General features: G+C 42.6%; 1 protein-coding gene across 1 annotated transcript in view; it reads left to right on the top strand.

Moving 5' to 3' along the window:
- The window catches only part of pde1a (phosphodiesterase 1A, calmodulin-dependent), a gene marked incomplete at both ends in the record, with an annotated part of 36,005 nt that extends 19,813 nt beyond the window's left edge, over window positions 1-16,192 (top strand). Inside the window, 14 exons of the mRNA XM_084545089.1 lie at window positions 1,971-2,084; window positions 2,169-2,351; window positions 6,099-6,165; window positions 7,149-7,265; window positions 8,202-8,342; window positions 8,671-8,771; window positions 9,755-9,880; window positions 10,572-10,673; window positions 11,872-11,992; window positions 13,107-13,188; window positions 14,265-14,385; window positions 14,714-14,898; window positions 15,867-16,049; window positions 16,128-16,192. Of these exons, the coding sequence (XP_084401215.1) occupies window positions 1,971-2,084; window positions 2,169-2,351; window positions 6,099-6,165; window positions 7,149-7,265; window positions 8,202-8,342; window positions 8,671-8,771; window positions 9,755-9,880; window positions 10,572-10,673; window positions 11,872-11,992; window positions 13,107-13,188; window positions 14,265-14,385; window positions 14,714-14,898; window positions 15,867-16,049; window positions 16,128-16,192 (1,708 nt within the window). The remainder of the gene's footprint in view (window positions 1-1,970; window positions 2,085-2,168; window positions 2,352-6,098; window positions 6,166-7,148; window positions 7,266-8,201; window positions 8,343-8,670; window positions 8,772-9,754; window positions 9,881-10,571; window positions 10,674-11,871; window positions 11,993-13,106; window positions 13,189-14,264; window positions 14,386-14,713; window positions 14,899-15,866; window positions 16,050-16,127) is intronic.
- Window positions 16,193-18,749: the final 2,557 nt, after the last annotated feature.

The following is an 18,749-nucleotide window of genomic DNA, read 5'->3' on the forward strand; positions in this document are numbered from 1 at the left end:
TAGCTGGAAAAGTCTAAGGAAATGTTTTTGCTGCATAAGATAAGACTTTATTTATCTTTGTTGGGAAATTAGGATGTTACAGTGGCTCTGAACAACAGTGCAAAATACAAAAAATAGAATAAGATAAGATGAGAAAAACTATATAAAAGCAAATATGTTAAGGTACAAAAAATATTTACATATTGCATCAGATTTAAAATAGCTAACCAAAAAGTTGAAAAACCAAAAAGTCTTCGTTGTCGTCTTCTCCCGCTTATCCGGGTCTGTTTCGCGGGGGCAGCAGCCTCAGCAGGGATGTCCAGACAGCCCTCTCTCCAGCCACTTCCACCAGATCTTCCGGGAGGAATCCCCAGGCCAGACAAGAGATATAATCTCTCCATTGTGTCCTGGGTCGGCCACAGGGCCTTCTTCCAGTAGGACATGCCCAAAACACCTCTTCCTGGAGGCGTGCGGGAGGCGTCCTTACCAGATGCCCTAGCCACCTCAACTGACTCCTCGTGGAGGAGCAGCAGCGGTTCTACTATGAGCTCCTCCCGTATGTCCAAGCTCCTTACCCTATCTCTAAGGCTGCAAAGGAAACTCATTTTGGCCTCTTGTATTCACGATCACCCAAAGTTCATGGCCATAGGTGAGGGTTGGAACGTAGGTCAACCGGTAAATTGAGAGTTGAAAAACAAACTAGTGCTAATTAAAGGTAGGCAGTGGTAAGGAGGCTGAATATACCTAATAACATTCATGAATTTCATAAATAAAGACAATAGGAGTTGCACCAAATATTGCACCAAAAAAACACGAGGTAATGATGTGAAGTAATACAGGGACTTATGCGTTATGTCCAAGAAAGAAGCTCAGCAGCAGCAGCGCTAAGAAATGCTGATGTTAAAGAGTCTGACTGCTGAACGGACAATCCAGAAGAAGAGGTGTACAGAGAAGCTCATCATGTCTCACCTGTCGTCTTTATTAAACAAAGTAAACTTTTTATTTTTGGGGTCTCTGTCGTCATGCCTCCACTTCATACATATGTTATTAACCTTAAGTCGGGTCCCGGTAGTTTTTACGCTTATCATGAGAGAAGCCCAAGAACAATCCGTCTTCTGGTACTTACAACCACACAAGTAGACATTTTAAGTGACGTCAGTACCCAAACTGTGACCTGTATTTTGATCGTTTCAAAAATGGGGGGAGATGGAAAATATTGTGTGTAGCCTGGCGATATGAAATTGGGTAGAAAAATGTACTTCAAAATGAAGAGAGCGACACGCAAACTTTTCAACATCATGTATAAAGTATTAGAAATAAATATGCATAATAACGTGTCACACAATATAAGTATATATTCTTTTCTATAAGTTTTCCTTGCAAAAAACTGGATTTGACTTTTTGCTAAAGCCGAGTCTATCATCTTTCCTCCCAGGTACTTTATATTTGGCTATTGGTCCGGCTCATCTGTCAAACTTTAAAACCCACTCTGGCCTTTGAGTCAAGAAGTTCGCCCATCCCCCGCTTTACTCTGTCCCCCCAAGATCAAAACATTTTTCCCACCTGGCGATATGTATGTTTGAGGACAATGTTGATATTCCCTACCTCCATGCTTTTGTTATGCCTTTGCATTTCCTACGTTAGGTTACCCGGCCGTTAGCGTGCAAAACTGCATGACTTCACATGCCATAAGTGCAAGCTCACTGTATTCATTTGAAGGCAGCAAAAGAGAAAAAACGTCCTTAACTCAATGATATAAAAGAGCAAAACCTTTTTAGAGTTGCATAACCACACATAAAAAGGTGCAGTCATAGCTACATAGCAGCAGACATCATGCATGTTATGTCACCTCAGCGGATCCTATTACACTGAATGTTCAAAGGGAACTGTGACAAGAGGACAAAAGCAGTACACTCTGGATGTGTCCGTTCTCCTCCAGTATTATGTAAATGTTAGTAACTGAGAGCATGTCTGTGTGTGTTTGCTCTCAGGCTGAAGGGGGTCCTGGAGCAGATGGACCGAGGCGTCGTGGACATGCAGGAGCTCCGCAGGAACCTGGAGCTCGCTGCTGCCATGTTGGACGCCGTGTACACCGACGAGACCAGGTGAGGCCGGACGCGCTGTCGGACGCACGGTCACAAAAATAAATAAATAAATCCAGATCGTGACTGCGTCTTTCCACCCCGCAGGCGTCTCCTGGACACCGAGGACGAGCTCAGCGACCTGCAGGTGGAGTCGGTGCCCAGCGAGGTTCGTGACTGGCTGGCCTGCACCTTCAGCAGGAAGATGGGCGTGGCCAAGCGACGGCCCGAGGAGAAGCCAAGATTCAGGAGCATCGTCCACGCGGTGCAGGCTGGGATATTTGTCGAGAGGTAAACGCAGCTCTCGTCAGGTTAATGCTGAAGCTCTCAGTTCTAAATGAGCAGAGGTCTGCGTTCATGTTTTTGTGCAGTGAAAATAAATTCACATTAAACAAGGAGCTCTCTCCACAGCTCCACCAATAATCAGATTCATCCTAACTGCTGCTAATGGACGCAAAATATTTAAACGAATATCGCTGCCTCTGGCTCCATTAGCAGTGAACCGACAGATGAAATAATCAGAGCACACGGTTTAAAACATGAAGGAGGATTTAAACTCAGCCTCTGTTTGTTCCCTTACATGGGTATTATTAAATTAACCAACACTATGAGCGTTATGTTCTTACATAATATGACATTATTAAGGGGCTTAGGTTTCCGGTGCAATAGAAATAAAAGTACAGCATTAGAGAGAATACAGTAGATCATATAAAAAAGGAGGAGGTAATAGAAAGACTGATGACATTTAACGTCAGGTAAATATAACCCTTGTGATGCCTGACATATGGACTAATAGATTAAAAAGTGAATAACAGAAGTGCCTATAGGACCTATATATACAAGTATAAAGTGATAACCATTTCCATATATCCCTTCATGGTAATCTGCTGACCACAGACAAAGCAAAACTAACATGAAATACTTCTCTTGGTTTGGTTTTCCCAAACAGGATTGGTCTTAATTTTGCCCTTTTTGCTGGCAAGAAAACCCCAAGTTCTGTCCTCACTCAGGCAAAGATGGATTAAAAATCAAATATTTGAATGGTGTTAGAGAAAACTGAGGACGACAGAATATAATAATTACCCAGTGGACCTATGCAACATTAGGTTGCACTGAAAAATCCCTTTCCTAGATTCAACTTATATGGGATACATTAATGCAAATTTTAAGATAATGTCGTGTGAATCTTTTTAAATAATACAATCAGATTAATAAATTACATGTAGCAAATGAGGTAAATGACCATATCTACCTGCTGTGTCATGTTTGATAACGTGACGTGATTATAGGTTTCTTCAATGAAGTGAATATTCACGTTGAAATATCTGTAACGGCGTCAAAATTGCCAAAAAACAAACAAAAGGAAAGTCACTGAAGGAACCCATTTTGGAAATGGCTGCCAAAAGCCTGCTGTTAACTGCAGAGCATGGATAAATCCACCTAGAGGGGAAGATGACAAGTCTAAAACGGTATACAGCGGGGTTTGATTATGTTGCAGTTGCAGACGTCTCAGAAACTCTACGGTACATTTTGCACGTCTTAGTATATGCAACGTCTCCTCCCAAACTAAGCAATCCTTTTCAGTAGGTTAGCAATTCTTGCAGCAGGAAAAACAGCACATATTTTACATTTTCATCTCTGTTCAGTTAAGTTTAGAGGTTGCATATGTCGTCATGGTTACAATAACAGTCACGGTTTGAAACGGAAAATAAAATGTGTGTTGTCGTCTGACCCATCCATCCACCCCATTCTCCTCTCCATGCTCACCTCACTTCGTCCTTTTGATGTCGCCATTTCTACTACGCCCACTAGAGGGAGCTGTTACGCTAAAAGGTCTTTATAAGCTGCTGTCACAAACGAGCTATGGGGTCATTCTACAGACGAGAACACTTCCGGAACAGGTCGTATGTCCTAACACAGTCCCATTTTAGGTCGATGTTAAACCTTAGTAATGCTTCTGAGGTTGAAAGGGCCAAACCCCCTGTAGCCAGATTCAATATGGAGGCTGTAATAGCCGCATGTCAGTGCTCATAGGTTTGGAAAAACTTGCACAATACACTCACATGACTGTGTGAGACTGTCCAACCGTGACAAACAACCCTTTAGAAAGATTATTTTGCCCATGGAGGTATTCTATTAATACGAGACCTCTTGCACTTTCGAGAGACAGCATCTGCGGTTTCAGCAAATGCCCCTAAAAGGCTTGTTTCCAGTCAAGAAGCAGCCCCCTCTAGTGTCCTTTGTGATTATGACGGGGCCGATAAGAAGAATATTGTTGTACAGTCACTAAGCTAGGTCAGGGAGGAGGTTGGGGTGGATGAGCGTTTTAACCATGACCGTTCATGAACATATTTTGTTGTGGGATGTTCCTCGTGTACTGGCACAAATTGTATTTTATAGCCGAAAAAAAAAACACAAACAAGCGTTTTCTTCAAACAACCAGGGACACATCCTGTGTTATTGTCCTCCCGAAAATTGCTTGAAGAACATTTTTCTATCGAAGTGCTGGCGCGCCACAGCAGTGTATTGACTTTTTCTTTTATTCTGGCTTTGAATATTTTTCTCTTTTAGTGCAGCTCCAGCTTGTGTGAGTGTGTGTGTGTGTGAGTGTAGTCATTTTTTTCTTCCATTTCATAGTTTTAACACGGTGTTTATTGTAATTCAAACAAGAGCTGTTTGTGCACAATCTAGAGGTTTTTCAAAGTCGCCTATTATGTGATGAAAATCAAGCCATCACTATTAAAAAGTAAGTGTAAAGCAATGCTTTGCAACAATAAAATCCATATTCTTGACCTGAATACATATGCTGACAACAGACAGCTCATGTGCTACTGTACATACTGTGAGCTGCAGATATGTATAGTCTGTATAAAAACATGCAGCACCTCAGCACCATCAGTAGCATTTAATAGTACTCCACAGCGTGTCGTTAGATGGGATAGTGTAGCAGCTAAAGGTCTAATAACTTTATCAAATAGTTAATGTGCAGCCTCCTTCTCTCTGTTACCACAGGACGTTTGGTGAAGTTGTTAACTGACTGCTGTCCAGAGGATTTGGACCGTTCCTCTGCTAGTGTTAGCGTTAGCCTTTTCTGATGCATTGCAGTAGTACTTTAGTTGTATTTCAGGACTGACATGTCACGGTAGTATGGGCTTCATCTTTAGTGAAGTATGTCCACACACTTGATGAACGATCCACTGGACTCCTCACCTGTCTTCCAGGAGGCGTCCATGTTACTGTCATGATGTTGTCAAACTGACCAGTCGACTAGTCTGTATAACTCGTAGCACAAACTTTTTTTGTACATTATTGTTGCATTATTATTTACTTTAACAGTTCATATTTCCTGCGACTGGTTCTCTCCTGTGTTTCATGACAAACAACCTATAAAATAGTTTAGGCTGGAGGATTAGTTGGACATGTGGCTAATTATACAAAAACAGAGGGAAACGTGCGTCACCTGAAAGTCTGATGAACGCGTCAAACTAGAGTTATACTTAGAAACGTTCAGTCGGTTGAGTTATTTTTGATCTTCAGCAGAAATCTGGAACACCTGCGGACAGAACAGAAAACAGTCGCAGATTTTCTTCAAAAATAAACATCCTGCCGACTTCGCCGCAGATGTGATTACGAGGTCGGACACGACGCGTAACGACGTTAGCGCTGGCTGTAGATGGAGATGGAGACGGTGCAGGGAAACTGTGAGGTCCAACATCATTAGAGTGTAAATGACTGGCGGTGATGGAACAGTATCAGTTCATCTGCTGCAGCTTAATGACGCATGAAATCAAAAAATATCTGCTGCGGCGAGGCAGGCAGTGCTCTTTCTATGTGTGTGTGTTTAGAGCACGGTTGCCACGGCAACAAACAATCCATCCTGGTCACAAACTGTGGAGGAGGGCGGCGGAAGGAGTTGTGTGGGGAGGGGGGTGGGGGGGTCCGTGTGAGGAGTGTTTATATGCACGCCACTGACTGTGTCCATGTGTGAGATTTTGGTGTGATTTTTTAAATTTTTTTATACTCCGTGTGTGACAACAGGATGTACAGACGGACGTCCAACATGGCTGGTCTGACCTACCCTCCCACAGCTCTGACAGCACTCAAGGTAAAAATGTATTGCTGCAGTCGCCCTGGCAGGAAGAGACATTTTATTATACTGATCCTGCATTCATTGGAAATAAAAACATCTAAACCTTTTTTCTGTCTGAGCTCAGTTTGATTTTCTGCAGAAACCCGAAAATAGGAAAAGAGGAAGCAAATAAAACAAAGAATGAAAGAGGGGTTATAAAAAAGTTAGGCAAGGGAAAAGGGGAATTGAAGAAGTAAAAAAAAGGAGATGGAAACAAGTTCGTGGAATAGTTAGCAATGGAAAAATGAAAGGGAATAAGCAGGTAGGGAAGAAAGCGAGAAGATAAAAAAGTAAAGAAGAACGGAAACGGTAATCTAGAAATAAAAGGAGATGATCACAAAAGGTAGAGATGAAAAAGAGAAGATGAGGAGAGTAAGATTTGAAGAAAGCAAAGGATTAGTAAAAGGGAAGAAAGGAAAAAGTTAGTAAGAAAGTTGAAAAAGTAGAAAGGATATATATGAAGAGAGGTGGAAGAATTGAGGTGGCAGGGAAGGAAAGTATGACTTACCGAAGGAAAGAATGCAGTAAAAAAGAAGGAAATGTGGTAGGAAATGAGATAAGAAGATGGGAAATTAAAGATGAAATTAAAAAGCACAAAGAGAGGCAGGAAAGGAAGCCAAAGGAGGCGACGGAAGAGAAAAACACGCCTTCCCTAACCCTTCCAGAACAAAAATTAAATTAGGCTGGATTTATAATTATTCTGCTCTATACTTCTCCCCCGGCACAAAACACACGACTCATTATATCACCAACTTCAAGGATAATTGTGAGCCACTAAATAATTATAATAATTAATTTAATTGCTGCTCCATCTTCTCCCCATGTGAGCAAACATTATTCGGACACCCTCTACTGGCAGAAGTCCTCGTTACACTGCATGAACCCATCAGCTTATTCTCACCTGCTGTGTTCGCTCTGTCCTAATTATTTCATGGTAAATTATAATTTTTTTTACCCAGGAGGTGGATCAGTGGTCCTTCGATGTTTTTTCCTTCCACGAGGGCACGGGAGACCACGCTCTCAAGTTCCTGGTCTATGACCTGCTGACCCGCTATGACCTCATCAACAGGTTCAGGGTACACACAGCTTCATATGTATAACACCTAAGGGTGGGTGGGGCCTAATGTCGGGCTGGGTGGGGTTAAGTAGGCAGAGAAGCTGCAGTTTGGCTTTAGTTTCTCCAAGAGAACAAGTTAACGATGAACTCATTAAATGGAAAGTAGACGATTAGCTTAGCTTAGCACAAAAAAAGAGAAGTTGGCTTTGGTTTGTGCACAAATACACATTCTTTAAAATTTAATGTAATTTAATTTTGCAGGAGGTTGCTTCAACTAGCCGAGAAACAGTCCAACATGCAACCTGGAAGAAAACTGACTCTTGTGTCTCTTAATTAAAAGCTGCCAATTTCGTAATCAGCCCCTCAGAATTACAAGATAAAGAATTCCAAATTACAACATTCATGACCTGTTTTACCATCTATAAATTTGGATTCACGGTTTGACTTCAACAACATCCTCAGCTGGTTGTTTAAAATGTCATTCATCATCAAGTTAGCAGGGAGCGACAGGACTTTTCATCAAGCTTTTGACAAAAGATGCCAAAGACACCTGGGCCATTAAGTGTCTAATTATTTACAGGGGCACAGTATAGGTTTTAAAATCTAGTCTGGGAGTCAAACCAACACCCATGCCTTCAAATTATTTGTGGCAGAAAGTTGGTCTGGAGTTTCTCTGTTGGGAACTGACTATACTCTGGTTTTAGGCAGTCATAAATCCAGCAACATAACTTTTAAGAACAAACTACAATTAAGACATTTGTTCAGAATGTCACATACTCTGTTGCTCTGATTGGCTGTAGGACTATCCACTTGCATGCAGAGAATTTTTGTTATTTTTTTTTTTCTGTATTGGTTGGAGCATGACCCATAATGAAATCCCAGTAGAGAGTTACTAGACTCATGTTATGGGGCCGGGGCTATGTAGTGCCTGTACCACCTACAGTACTGTGTTCAGATCCCGGTGCCGGCTCTGGTGCAGTTTGTAGAAGCTCTGGAGAATGGCTACAGCAAACACAGGAACCCCTACCACAACCTGATCCACGCCGCTGACGTCACTCAGACGGCCCACTTCCTGATGCTACACACCGGATTGATGGTAACAAACACACACACACAATACCCAGCATGCTTTGTGTAGTCTCTTATACTAACCCTAACCTGAACCCTCAAACAGACCTTTTGAATGTGTGTCCTAGAAAGAGGGCGAAATATCATTACTTTCCAAAAATGTCCTCGCTCTGACGTCTAATACTCTCGAGTCCTCAAAAAGACAGAAATACATGCACACACATATACACAGAGATCAGTGCGTCACTCTCTAGTGGTGGGATAGTGTATCACTGTCTGTGCAGGGGCTCTATGTAGAGTTATATCATGAAGTAAACCCCTCAGCTAACAGTGTGTTTGTGTGTGTTTATGTGCAGCACTGGCTCAGCGAGCTAGAGATTCTCGCGATGGTTTTTGCAGCAGCAATTCACGACTTTGAACACACAGGAACCACCAACAACTTCCACATCCACACCAGGTAACAGAATCAGGTTATTCTGTTTTACATGCAAGGGCAAGTTTCCACGCACACAACTTTTTAAGAATTAGGTCTCTGGTGTGACTTTGAAAGTGATGTAAGGTGCTTTGGCACCTATATTTTGTTCAGATTCATCGAGCAATTGATGAAATATGGTTCCAGTGTTGCATTTACATTTAGCGTTGGTGTAGTTGTGTTTACAGGGCAATTGAGACAAAGTTCTGACACACCTTCAACACTACGTTCTTGCAAACAGTTTTGTGAATGGTCATAATCTTGCAGAAAAAAATGGATTTCAGGAAAAAAATACAATAGAAAATTGGGCGTTGGCATATATTGCTGTTCTGTGGTTCTGTATATGAACAGCAAGATCAGTTTCATCAACCATCTAGGCTACGGAGAAAACAAAGTTTATATATGTACGATGAGAAGGCACACTACCAGATACATCTCCCGGCATAGGTGTATGGCAGCAGCAAGCTGCTCGGTAACATAATTGTAAGGTAGTTGTATTGGTCCGTGGGTAACATGTTTTCACACAGCAAATGAACCAGTCCAGTCTGGAGAGGGATTAAAAGCAAGCTCAGACCACCATTTGTTCCCAAATGGAGTGCAATTACTGCCCAAACAAACCCACCTGAGGTATGAATGCTCCCGGCTTCAGAGCACCAACAAATGTGAAAAGGCCCATAAATATCAGGGCTCTGTGTCTGCAGGTCTGAGGCTGCATTTAAGGACAGTAATGCTTTGAGCTGAATGCTGTTTAGCAAGTATAATATTTACCATGTTCTCTATCTCAGCTTAGCATGTTAGCATAAAGGCATGAGAAGAAAAAGGAGGATCATCAGCTCAGCAGGATTGGATCTGAATAGGTTTTCTGTCCCTGGAGCAATGAGCGAAAAATAACGGGCACAAAAAAACTCTTCTGTATACGAAGCACAGCGGATGACAGTGTCTGATTGGACGTCGTGTCTGTCTGTCAGGTCGGAAGTGGCCATTCTGTACAACGACAGGTCGGTGCTGGAGAACCATCACGTCAGCGCCGCCTACAGGCTGATGGCTGAGGAGGACATGAACATCCTGGTCAACCTGAACAAGGACGACTGGAGGTTTGCTCTCACAAATGCATGTTTGCATCATCTTTGTGAGGACCTTCACAGCTCTTACTTTGAGCTTAGCCAACTAAATAACAAAGTGTCTGTGAAGGTTCTCATTCATCCAGGTATATCCAAAAAAGCGTTTAAAAGAGGCAGGACTTGTAGAGTTTTTTGAGAAGACGTTTCACCACTCATTGAGTAGCTTCTTCAGCTGAAGATCCGCTGAAATGAGTGGTGAAACGTCTTCTCAAAAAACTCTACAAGTCCAGTTGCCTTTTTTAAACGCTTTTTTGGATAACTAAATAACAAACTCAAAATTTTGGCTACTCTATCCAGGTGTATTGCTGTCTTTGGCTTGATTCAAGGAAATCTAATCTAGATAATGGTTAAAAATCTTTTTATAACTCGGTGGATTGGTTATTTTACACATTCAAGAGATTAGAAGAGTCTTTGGAGACTCAACAAATATGTTTTAAATTAGCTTTTGACAATATCTTACAAACTTAAAGCAAAGTTTTAACTTTCAAAACCTTCTTTCCAAAGTGAGGACAGGCCCAAATTTCGCAATTTCTAAAAATGTCCAAAACATCACTTCATAGGACATGTCATTGTCTTTCATGCATTTCCTGGAGATTAAACTTAACCTTAGGCCAAGTCTTGATCCTAAATCAACTGATGATTGTAATGTCTTGATTATTGACAGGGAGCTGAGGTCTCTGGTGATAGAGATGGTGATGTCCACAGACATGTCCTGTCACTTCCAGCAGATCAAGACCATGAGGAACGCCCTGACACAGACACACGGGTCAGTACTGCTACCGTGACCTCTGACCTCCAGCTCACTTTTGTTTCAGCTGCTACATCATCAGAACGTAGCCTTGCAGGTTTTAATTATGGGTAATCAATAGATTAATGAAAGAACTAATCGATAAAAACGTTACTACAGATCTAGTAGTAGGGATGATCTTTTAATACTGAGTATCGTCCAATCTGAGTCCTGATCTGATCTTAAATGTCCTAAAGTTCCTGTAAGTTCCTGTGCCCTGTAAATTCCTAAAGTCTTTCCTTGTCTTCCTTGTCTTCTCCTAGAGTTGACTGGATTCAGTCCAATAAATCTTTCTGTCAAAGTTAATGTAGTGTGGAGAGGGTAGCTCGTACCTTGTGTTCTCTACTCCAGAAATGTTCTGGTCATGCAACGTTGCCATAAACTCCCTAACCCTCTCTGGAAGATTTTTCTCCTTGACACTGGCTCCAGGAAAGTTTTCTCTGTTTTTCCTTCTTCTTCTTCTTTGATTTTTGGCAGCTTTGATGCTGGCCAACCACCATTAAGACAAAAGAGGAAGAAGTTTTGATGCTGAAGCTGGGCTGAAGCTCCGTTCTGATGCTTTTGTAGCCGTTTTGATAAAATGCAAGATCTTGCATTTAAAATCCCCAATAGGCAGATACCCATCAGCTGCCAAAATTGGATTCTTCTGCAGCTTCCTAAAAAAAAAAAAAAAAACACACACACACAAACACTGCTCTCTGGCAGACTGTGAAAGGCTCGAACATCTGATGGAGACGACCAGATCATCAGTGGGAGTTTGGTGAAACGGGCCAACATAAGGTCCTGCAGGCTGCTGGGCCAGATTGGCCTGTGCGTCTCTGTAGGGGCCTTCACAGGAATAGCGCTCCCCTCTCTCTGTCAGTCCTGCTGGACATGTGGAGGTGCAGAGGGGGCAGCCGTCACGCTTCTCACGCTTGAATGAGATTTGGGGAAGACGCTGCTGTCCGTCTGTCAGAGCGCTGGTTCTGCTTGTGTTGCTGCAGCGGCAGGAGGACGACTGTACGGTGTGCACGCTATGATCAAAATACAAAATAAAAGACACGCCGCTGCTCGATGAACATACGGGACACTGTAGTAGTTCTTCACCATTTGTAGCCAAAATTTAAAGGTCCAACGTGAAGACTTTTGCAACGTTAATAAGTTTTATTATGAATTCTTTTGCTGTCTCTCTCTCCAGTATAGATAAAGTGAAGGTGTTGTCTCTGATGCTGCACGCTGCAGACATCAGTCATCCAGCCAAAGCCTGGCCGCTGCACTATCGGTGGACTCACAGTCTGATGGAGGAGTTCTTCAGACAGGTACACACCTACATCGATCAGCCACAACATTATGACCACTGACAGGAGAAGCAAATGACATTGACCATCTTGTGACAGTTCAGTCCTCTGCTGGGAAACTTCTGGACCTGGCATTCATTGGTGTGGATGTTACTTAGACATGTAGCACCCACCTAGACCAGACCAGGCACCCCAAACTGATCTTTGGGATGATCCATAGAGGCCTCTCCCCTCAAATCTCAAACAGATAGACATACAAGCCAAAGAAAAGGCTGTGGAGCTTCGTCAGGCAACTTTTACAATGCAATAAAATACTTACAAGACTCCTCTTAGAAAATATTAGCATAAAGTTTGAAATATTAGACATCAGGTTGTATGTACAAAACCTCAAACTGCACTTATCCCATTATAGCTTATCAACCGTGGTCAGGCAGGTCTGTTAAAGTGAGGATTTCTCCACGTATTGCAGAAGAAGTGTGCACGGAAGAGTGGTGCCCTGCATTTAAAGAGCGACACTAAATCAACTGTGCTGCACCGTCACTTTATTACACCATTAAACCTGGTTTTATACTGCCACATTTAATTTTTATTTTATTTCCAGAGAGAATCCAGGGCCCTCCTTCCATTTAATTCCCCCACATTACCGTTAGCCTCAGTCTGTTAGCATGATGGTATCATTACGATGAGTCACGCAGTAAATACAGCCGAGCTGGGATAACCGATAATTGCTGGATGGAAATGAAACACTGCTTCAATATGTTAATCTGCCTCCATTATAGCTAAGAACTAGATATGAACTATGCGTACAGGAATAATATATGAGAATGACGGCTTAGCTAAAGCAGCAGCTTGCTCTGGGGTGTAATTGTGTTGAAATGATCTCCACAGCAGTTCATTTACTAATGTGCTAATGATGTGATTATTTAATCAGCAGCATTTTTTATTTCTTTCTGTTTCCAACTAAATCTGTGCAAATTCTAACAGGATTTTGTTTCCACTGCATGTAAATGTGAGACAGTGTGGATGAAAATGCAAACAGCTGTTTATTTTGCTGTGTCAGGGCAGAGAAAAGATGGTGCAGTTTATTTAAGTATCACGTTCATGTCGTCTTTCTGACTACGTCTTTTACCTCCAGGGAGATAAAGAGGTGGAACTCGGCCTTCCCTTTTCTCCCCTTTGTGACCGCAAAGCTACCATGATCGCCCAGTCACAGATAGGTAAGAGCAACCACCAATCCATCAGGACGCACGATTATTACTTCATGGTTTATGAACAATCTTGATCTCAAACCAATGTCCGTGATTTCTTGAGAGCTCTATTTTATCTGAGAGCTTTTAATTACGTATTACTCCAGTCACACCTATGGCCAGTTTAGAATCACCAATGAACCTAACCAGCATGTCTTTGGACTGTGGGAGGAAGCTGGAGGACCTGGAGAGAACCCACGCAGACACAAGGAGAACATGCAAACTCCACACAGAAAGAAACCATTATTTAACTGAACACTGAAACAAACAGATTTATCTAGTTTTATACGAAAGTCCTTCCTCGCTAATGGGCTTCACTGCTTGTGAAAGTTACAGAAGCAATTCCATTCAACAGAAAAACACAGATAAGTAGAACAGAGGCTGTTGTACGTGGGTATTTCCATTGGTTAGCATTTGAGTCCACCTGCCTTGAGATAGCATTGACCAATCAAATCACCAAAATCACGTGACTGAACATGTTTGCTGTGTAAAATGAAGTGAGTCAGCCAGCAAGCGTCAGCTAGCTTAGTAACTAGTTGAACGTGGATGCTTGGTGAGGTGGTAGTAGTTGATCATCTAAACAGAATCCATGGAGTCCACTCAGTCAAAGGCTGCACCCAAACAACAACAACAAACACTGAACGTTTAAAAGAAGAGAAAAGTTTCCTGGAGACAGCGTCAAGGAGAAAAATCTTCCAGAGAGGGTTAGGGAGTTTATGGCAGCGTTGGATGACCAGAACATTTCTGGAGTAGAGAACACAAGGTACCAGCTACCCTCTCCACACTACATTAACTTTGACAGAAAGATTTATTGGACTGAATCCAGTCAACTCTAGGAGAAGACAAGGAAGACAAGGAGAGACTTTAGGCCAGAGGAGACCAACTTTAGGACATTAAACATCGGATCAGGACTCGGATAGGTCGATACTGAATATTAAAAGATCGGTATTGAATCGGGGGCAGACGCACTTGATCGGGACATCCCTAGCCTTTCACCTATTCCTTCTTTCCTCAGTCTGTCTCTCTCTCTCTCTCTCTGGTTGTAGGTTTCATAGATTTCATCGTGGAACCGACATTCAGTGTTCTGGTTGACACGACAGAGAAGGTGATTGGTCCATTGATAGAAGAGGACAGGAAGGCCAGGGAGACTGGAAACAGGAGATCCAGGTACTATGACTACTGTCGCTACCTCTTCATCCAGCACAGTAAAGTATATTAGATGTGAGGTTGGTAATAAAAAATACATGGGATCACAACAAGCTCAACTTTAAAAGGCTTTGACATAAAACTCTCCCCAATGAATCATCAGTATAAAAGATTTAGAAAATAAAACTTTGCATTCCTGTGTATTACTGAATGCAAAGTATGAATGGACACTGAAAAACCCAAACCATGGACTGTACATAAAGATGGATGAATAACCTCAAGTACCCGCCGTCTTTGAGTCCAAGGACACCACTACTTTTGACTCAACCGCAACTCTGCTCTGTCGCAGTCTGACAGGAAGCGGTTCAGTCACCGTGGAGTCGGTGCAGAGACACAGCAGCTGTCGCCACGGGAACAGCGACGATGGGCAGATGGACTTCTCTCTGACGGCGATCGACCTGCCCGCTCTGAGGCTCCACCTCTCCAGCGTCATCACCAGCAACAAGGACCGATGGAAAGAGCTGTCTGTGCACGGTACACACACACACAAACTGATACGTATATGTAAATAATGGAAATACTTTCTCTAGTTAAATGTATGTGTATGTAGTGCACTTTAAATTCTGCAATATTAGGCTTTTGCAATCTTGAGAGATTTTTCTACATTTCTGCATAAGAATGACTCAAAATGAATAAAACTGTCCACTAAACATTGTCCCAATAGTCTTCTGGTTTATCCACATGATGTTGATCAAACTGCAGAAATGTTCTTTTTGGAGAGCAGTGTCTTTGTCCTTGCCACTCTTCCATCACACCCTGGTTGTTCAGTGTTCTCCTGATGTTGGATTTAGGTGCTTAGAAGTTCCCCATGGTTCCTTTGGGACCTCTTAGACTATTATGGAGTGATCTTTGTTGGTGGACCACTCCTGTAGAGGGTAACAGTCGTTTTGTTCTCAGTCTGGCTGACTGTGGATTATTTGTGGGTTCCAAACTCTTCAGAGATGGTTTTCTAACCTTTTCCAGCCTCATGAGCAACAACAACTCTTTTCCTGAGCTCCTCAGAAAGCTCCTATGTCCGTTGCCACCATGCACTTCCAAAAACATGTGTTGAGAAGATCCAACTGAGACAAATCCCTGAGTTTTAAAATTAAAGAACGACACCCAAGTCTCATTGCATTGATTGGAAACACTTCTGAACAGATGGACTCTAAAGTGGCCTTGACATTAACTTGGAATCCTAGAGGTGCACCTCACTGATATGTAATATTGGCTCATTTTCCTGCACAAATAAATTGACAAGTATAACATTTTTGTTTCATTTGTTTGATCCGGTTCTCTTTGTCTCCTTCCAGGACTTGTGTGAAAATCCACTGATGTTTTGAATCATTTTTAACCAGAAATGTAGAAACTTCTGAAGGCTGCAAAACCTTTTAAACGTCACTGTATATCGTTTTTATTACTCATCCCAGTCTTAAATGTCCCGCTGTGTCTGTCATGAACAGAACTGGCTGATAAGGAGAAAGAGGAAAAAGAGGACGTGGAGTTAAACGCCAACTCGGACGGCCAAAGTGTCCCCGACGGACACCCCTCTGATCGGTCACAGGACTCCGACGACGCCCCTCCGGCTGAGATAAACGACGACAAGTCACCCGAGCAGCTGCCAGCAGATCACCTGACCTGGAACGGTACGAGCCCAAAATTCATTCTCACAACAAAAACTTCAACATGCATATGCTCACTTGTTGCTGTGGTAACCGTTGCAGGGGCGGGGCCAGAGGAGGAGGGGAAGGGGGAGGACGGCGACGACGAAGTGCCTGAAAACGCCTGACGACGCAACGCGACCACCTCCCCCACTGTATCTGACTGTGGCAGATCACCATGGCGACAGGCGGCACGGCGCATTGGCGATGGAAGTTCAGACTCGTCTGTTCGGACAGAGCGGCGGCCCCCTCGGTGCCCCTCCCCCCCAAAAAACAGAAAAGGGCAACCAGACCTTATGTTTACAACTGACTATAAAAATATCACATTCAAAGTGGCGACATTCATCAGATAACGGCTTCTTAGCAGCTTTATGGTACCATTCACAGTGGTGAAAGTGTTTGTGTGGTTTTATTAGAGACTCAGTGGAAATGTCAACAGTTAAATGGAAACGAAGGTGAAAACCAAAGAAGAGGTTTTGTCCGCTATCAGGAGGGGTGAGACATGGAGCTGTGTAGAAGCAGTCGTGGAGGTTTGCGCGAAGAGCGGCGGTTGCTCTGCTCTCGGTTTGGTTTTAAGTGATCTTTGAACTTGTCGTGATTTTAAAGTGGCTCAATCCTAAAGAGTGCAGGAGTCCAACAGTCTTATACAGCTATGTTACAAGACATTTTATTTTTGAGAAGACGCAATTAAAACCCTGCCCAATAAATAAATAATCGTTTAAAAGGTCAAAGAGGTTTTTATTGTCATTTCAACCATATATTATAGCAGGAGTAGGACATAGTGAGACAAGAGGATGTTCCTCCAGAACCATGGAGCTACATGAAGACACAGGACTAAGTACGATACAAGGGACTGAGCATAAAGTGCACCTGTGCAAACTTATGCAGACTAGACAATGCAACCCAGAGCAGCCACAACATTATGACCACTGACATGAGAAGTGAATAACATTGACCATCTTGTGACAATTCACAAAAAACGTTCTGCTGTGAAACTTCTGGACCTGGCATTCATTGGTGTGGATGTTACTTAGACATGTAGCACCCACCTAGACCAGACCAGGCACCCCCACCCCATAGCAATGACACTTCTTGATGGCAGCAGCCATCCCCAGCAGGATGCAGCCACAAAAACGCTTTAGGAACATCTCAAAAAAACATGAGGAACAGCACAAGGTGTTGACCTGGCCTCCAAAGTTACTAGATCCAAAACTGATCAAGTATCTGTGGGATGATCCACAGAGGCCCCTCCCCTCAAAGCCCCCCCCCAACAACATTCTGTTGCCAGACACCACAGGACACCCTCAGAAGGCCCATGTCCATTCTTTGATGAGTCACCACAAGGGAGACCTGCACAATATTAGGAAAGTGGTCATAATGTTATGCCTGATTGGTGTAAGTCACATCCCAAACCATCATTTGGCTCATATGAAAGCAGAGATCAGGTTTATTGTACATGTTTGAGTCCACAGAGCAGAGCAGCAGCAGTGAACCAGTGTGGATTTCTTTACGAGACCACCTTAAGGGATTTGTTTATTTTTTATTTTTTAACAACGTGGGTCGTCTTGTTGTGCTTTGGGCCAGTGTACCCGTAGGGTAGCATTCACATTATACTCTCCATCTCCGATCGGATTGTTTGAGAACATGAATAATCCTTTAAAGTGACGGGGGCTCAGAGTTCAGACGGCTCCTGTCGTTCCTGTTCTCGACTGCGTCGCCGTCACTTCTCCCGACTGTGAATAAGTGCCCGCCATAGTGTCGCCACGGTGACGAGGGCAACCGCATCGGTTTCTATAGCAAAGGGGTGTGGAGTCAAAATGGCCGGCGGTGAAAATTCTTTAGATCCTCTGAGCACTGTGTTTGTTGATGCAACGTGTGCTACAGTCATTGTGTGCTCTTTGGCTCTGTGTGTGTGTGTGTGAGAGTGAGTGAGATTTGAGGGGTGTGTGTGTGTGTGTATTAGTGTGAGTGTTTGTGCACTGTATACTGTACAGCTGTTTTCTGTATTATTGTATTAAACACGCATAACTCCAGTCCTCTGCTGTGACCCTTTCATTGAGCCACCCTGCAGAAATAACACACATCCACGTACTGCAGTTTATCAAATGACTGGTCCAGTTTGGAGACACTTCTAGCATCTTCAGTTCCTCGTTAACAACAGCAGCCATGAGAGAAAAGATCTGAGAGAGGAGAATCCCTAAATTAAGATCTATGTTAATAAGATGTATGTATGTAGAATAACTTAATGTGACGGAAACATGCAGAATATCCAAACTTTTACTTTTCTTGTCTTAAGGAAAGACTTATATGTCTGACTTGAAAGATTACAGGCATTAAAGTGTTTAAAAGTTTAAAGCTGCACTAAATGTCACTTTAGCAGGAAGTTTGTTGGTTTGTTAAATGTTGAACGGAAAGTTTAAAGTTGCACTATACGTCAGTCTAGCTAAAAATTTTAAAGCTGCTTTAACAGGAGATTTAAAGCTGAAAACAACAAAAAAACACAACAGTTTAAAGCTTCCCCTAAACATTCATCTAATTGAAAGATTAAAACTGCAACTGAATGTTGTTTTTCGCAGAAAGTTTAAAGCTGCACTAAACACTGTTTTAAAATAACATTTTAAGCTGCAACAGACTTTATTTAGTTTAATGCAAAATTTTGCGATAAATGTAATTTTGTGAAAAATA

This window comes from Chelon labrosus, assembly GCF_963514085.1.
Source record: "Chelon labrosus genome assembly, chromosome: 5".
Lineage (NCBI taxonomy): Eukaryota > Metazoa > Chordata > Actinopteri > Mugiliformes > Mugilidae > Chelon > Chelon labrosus.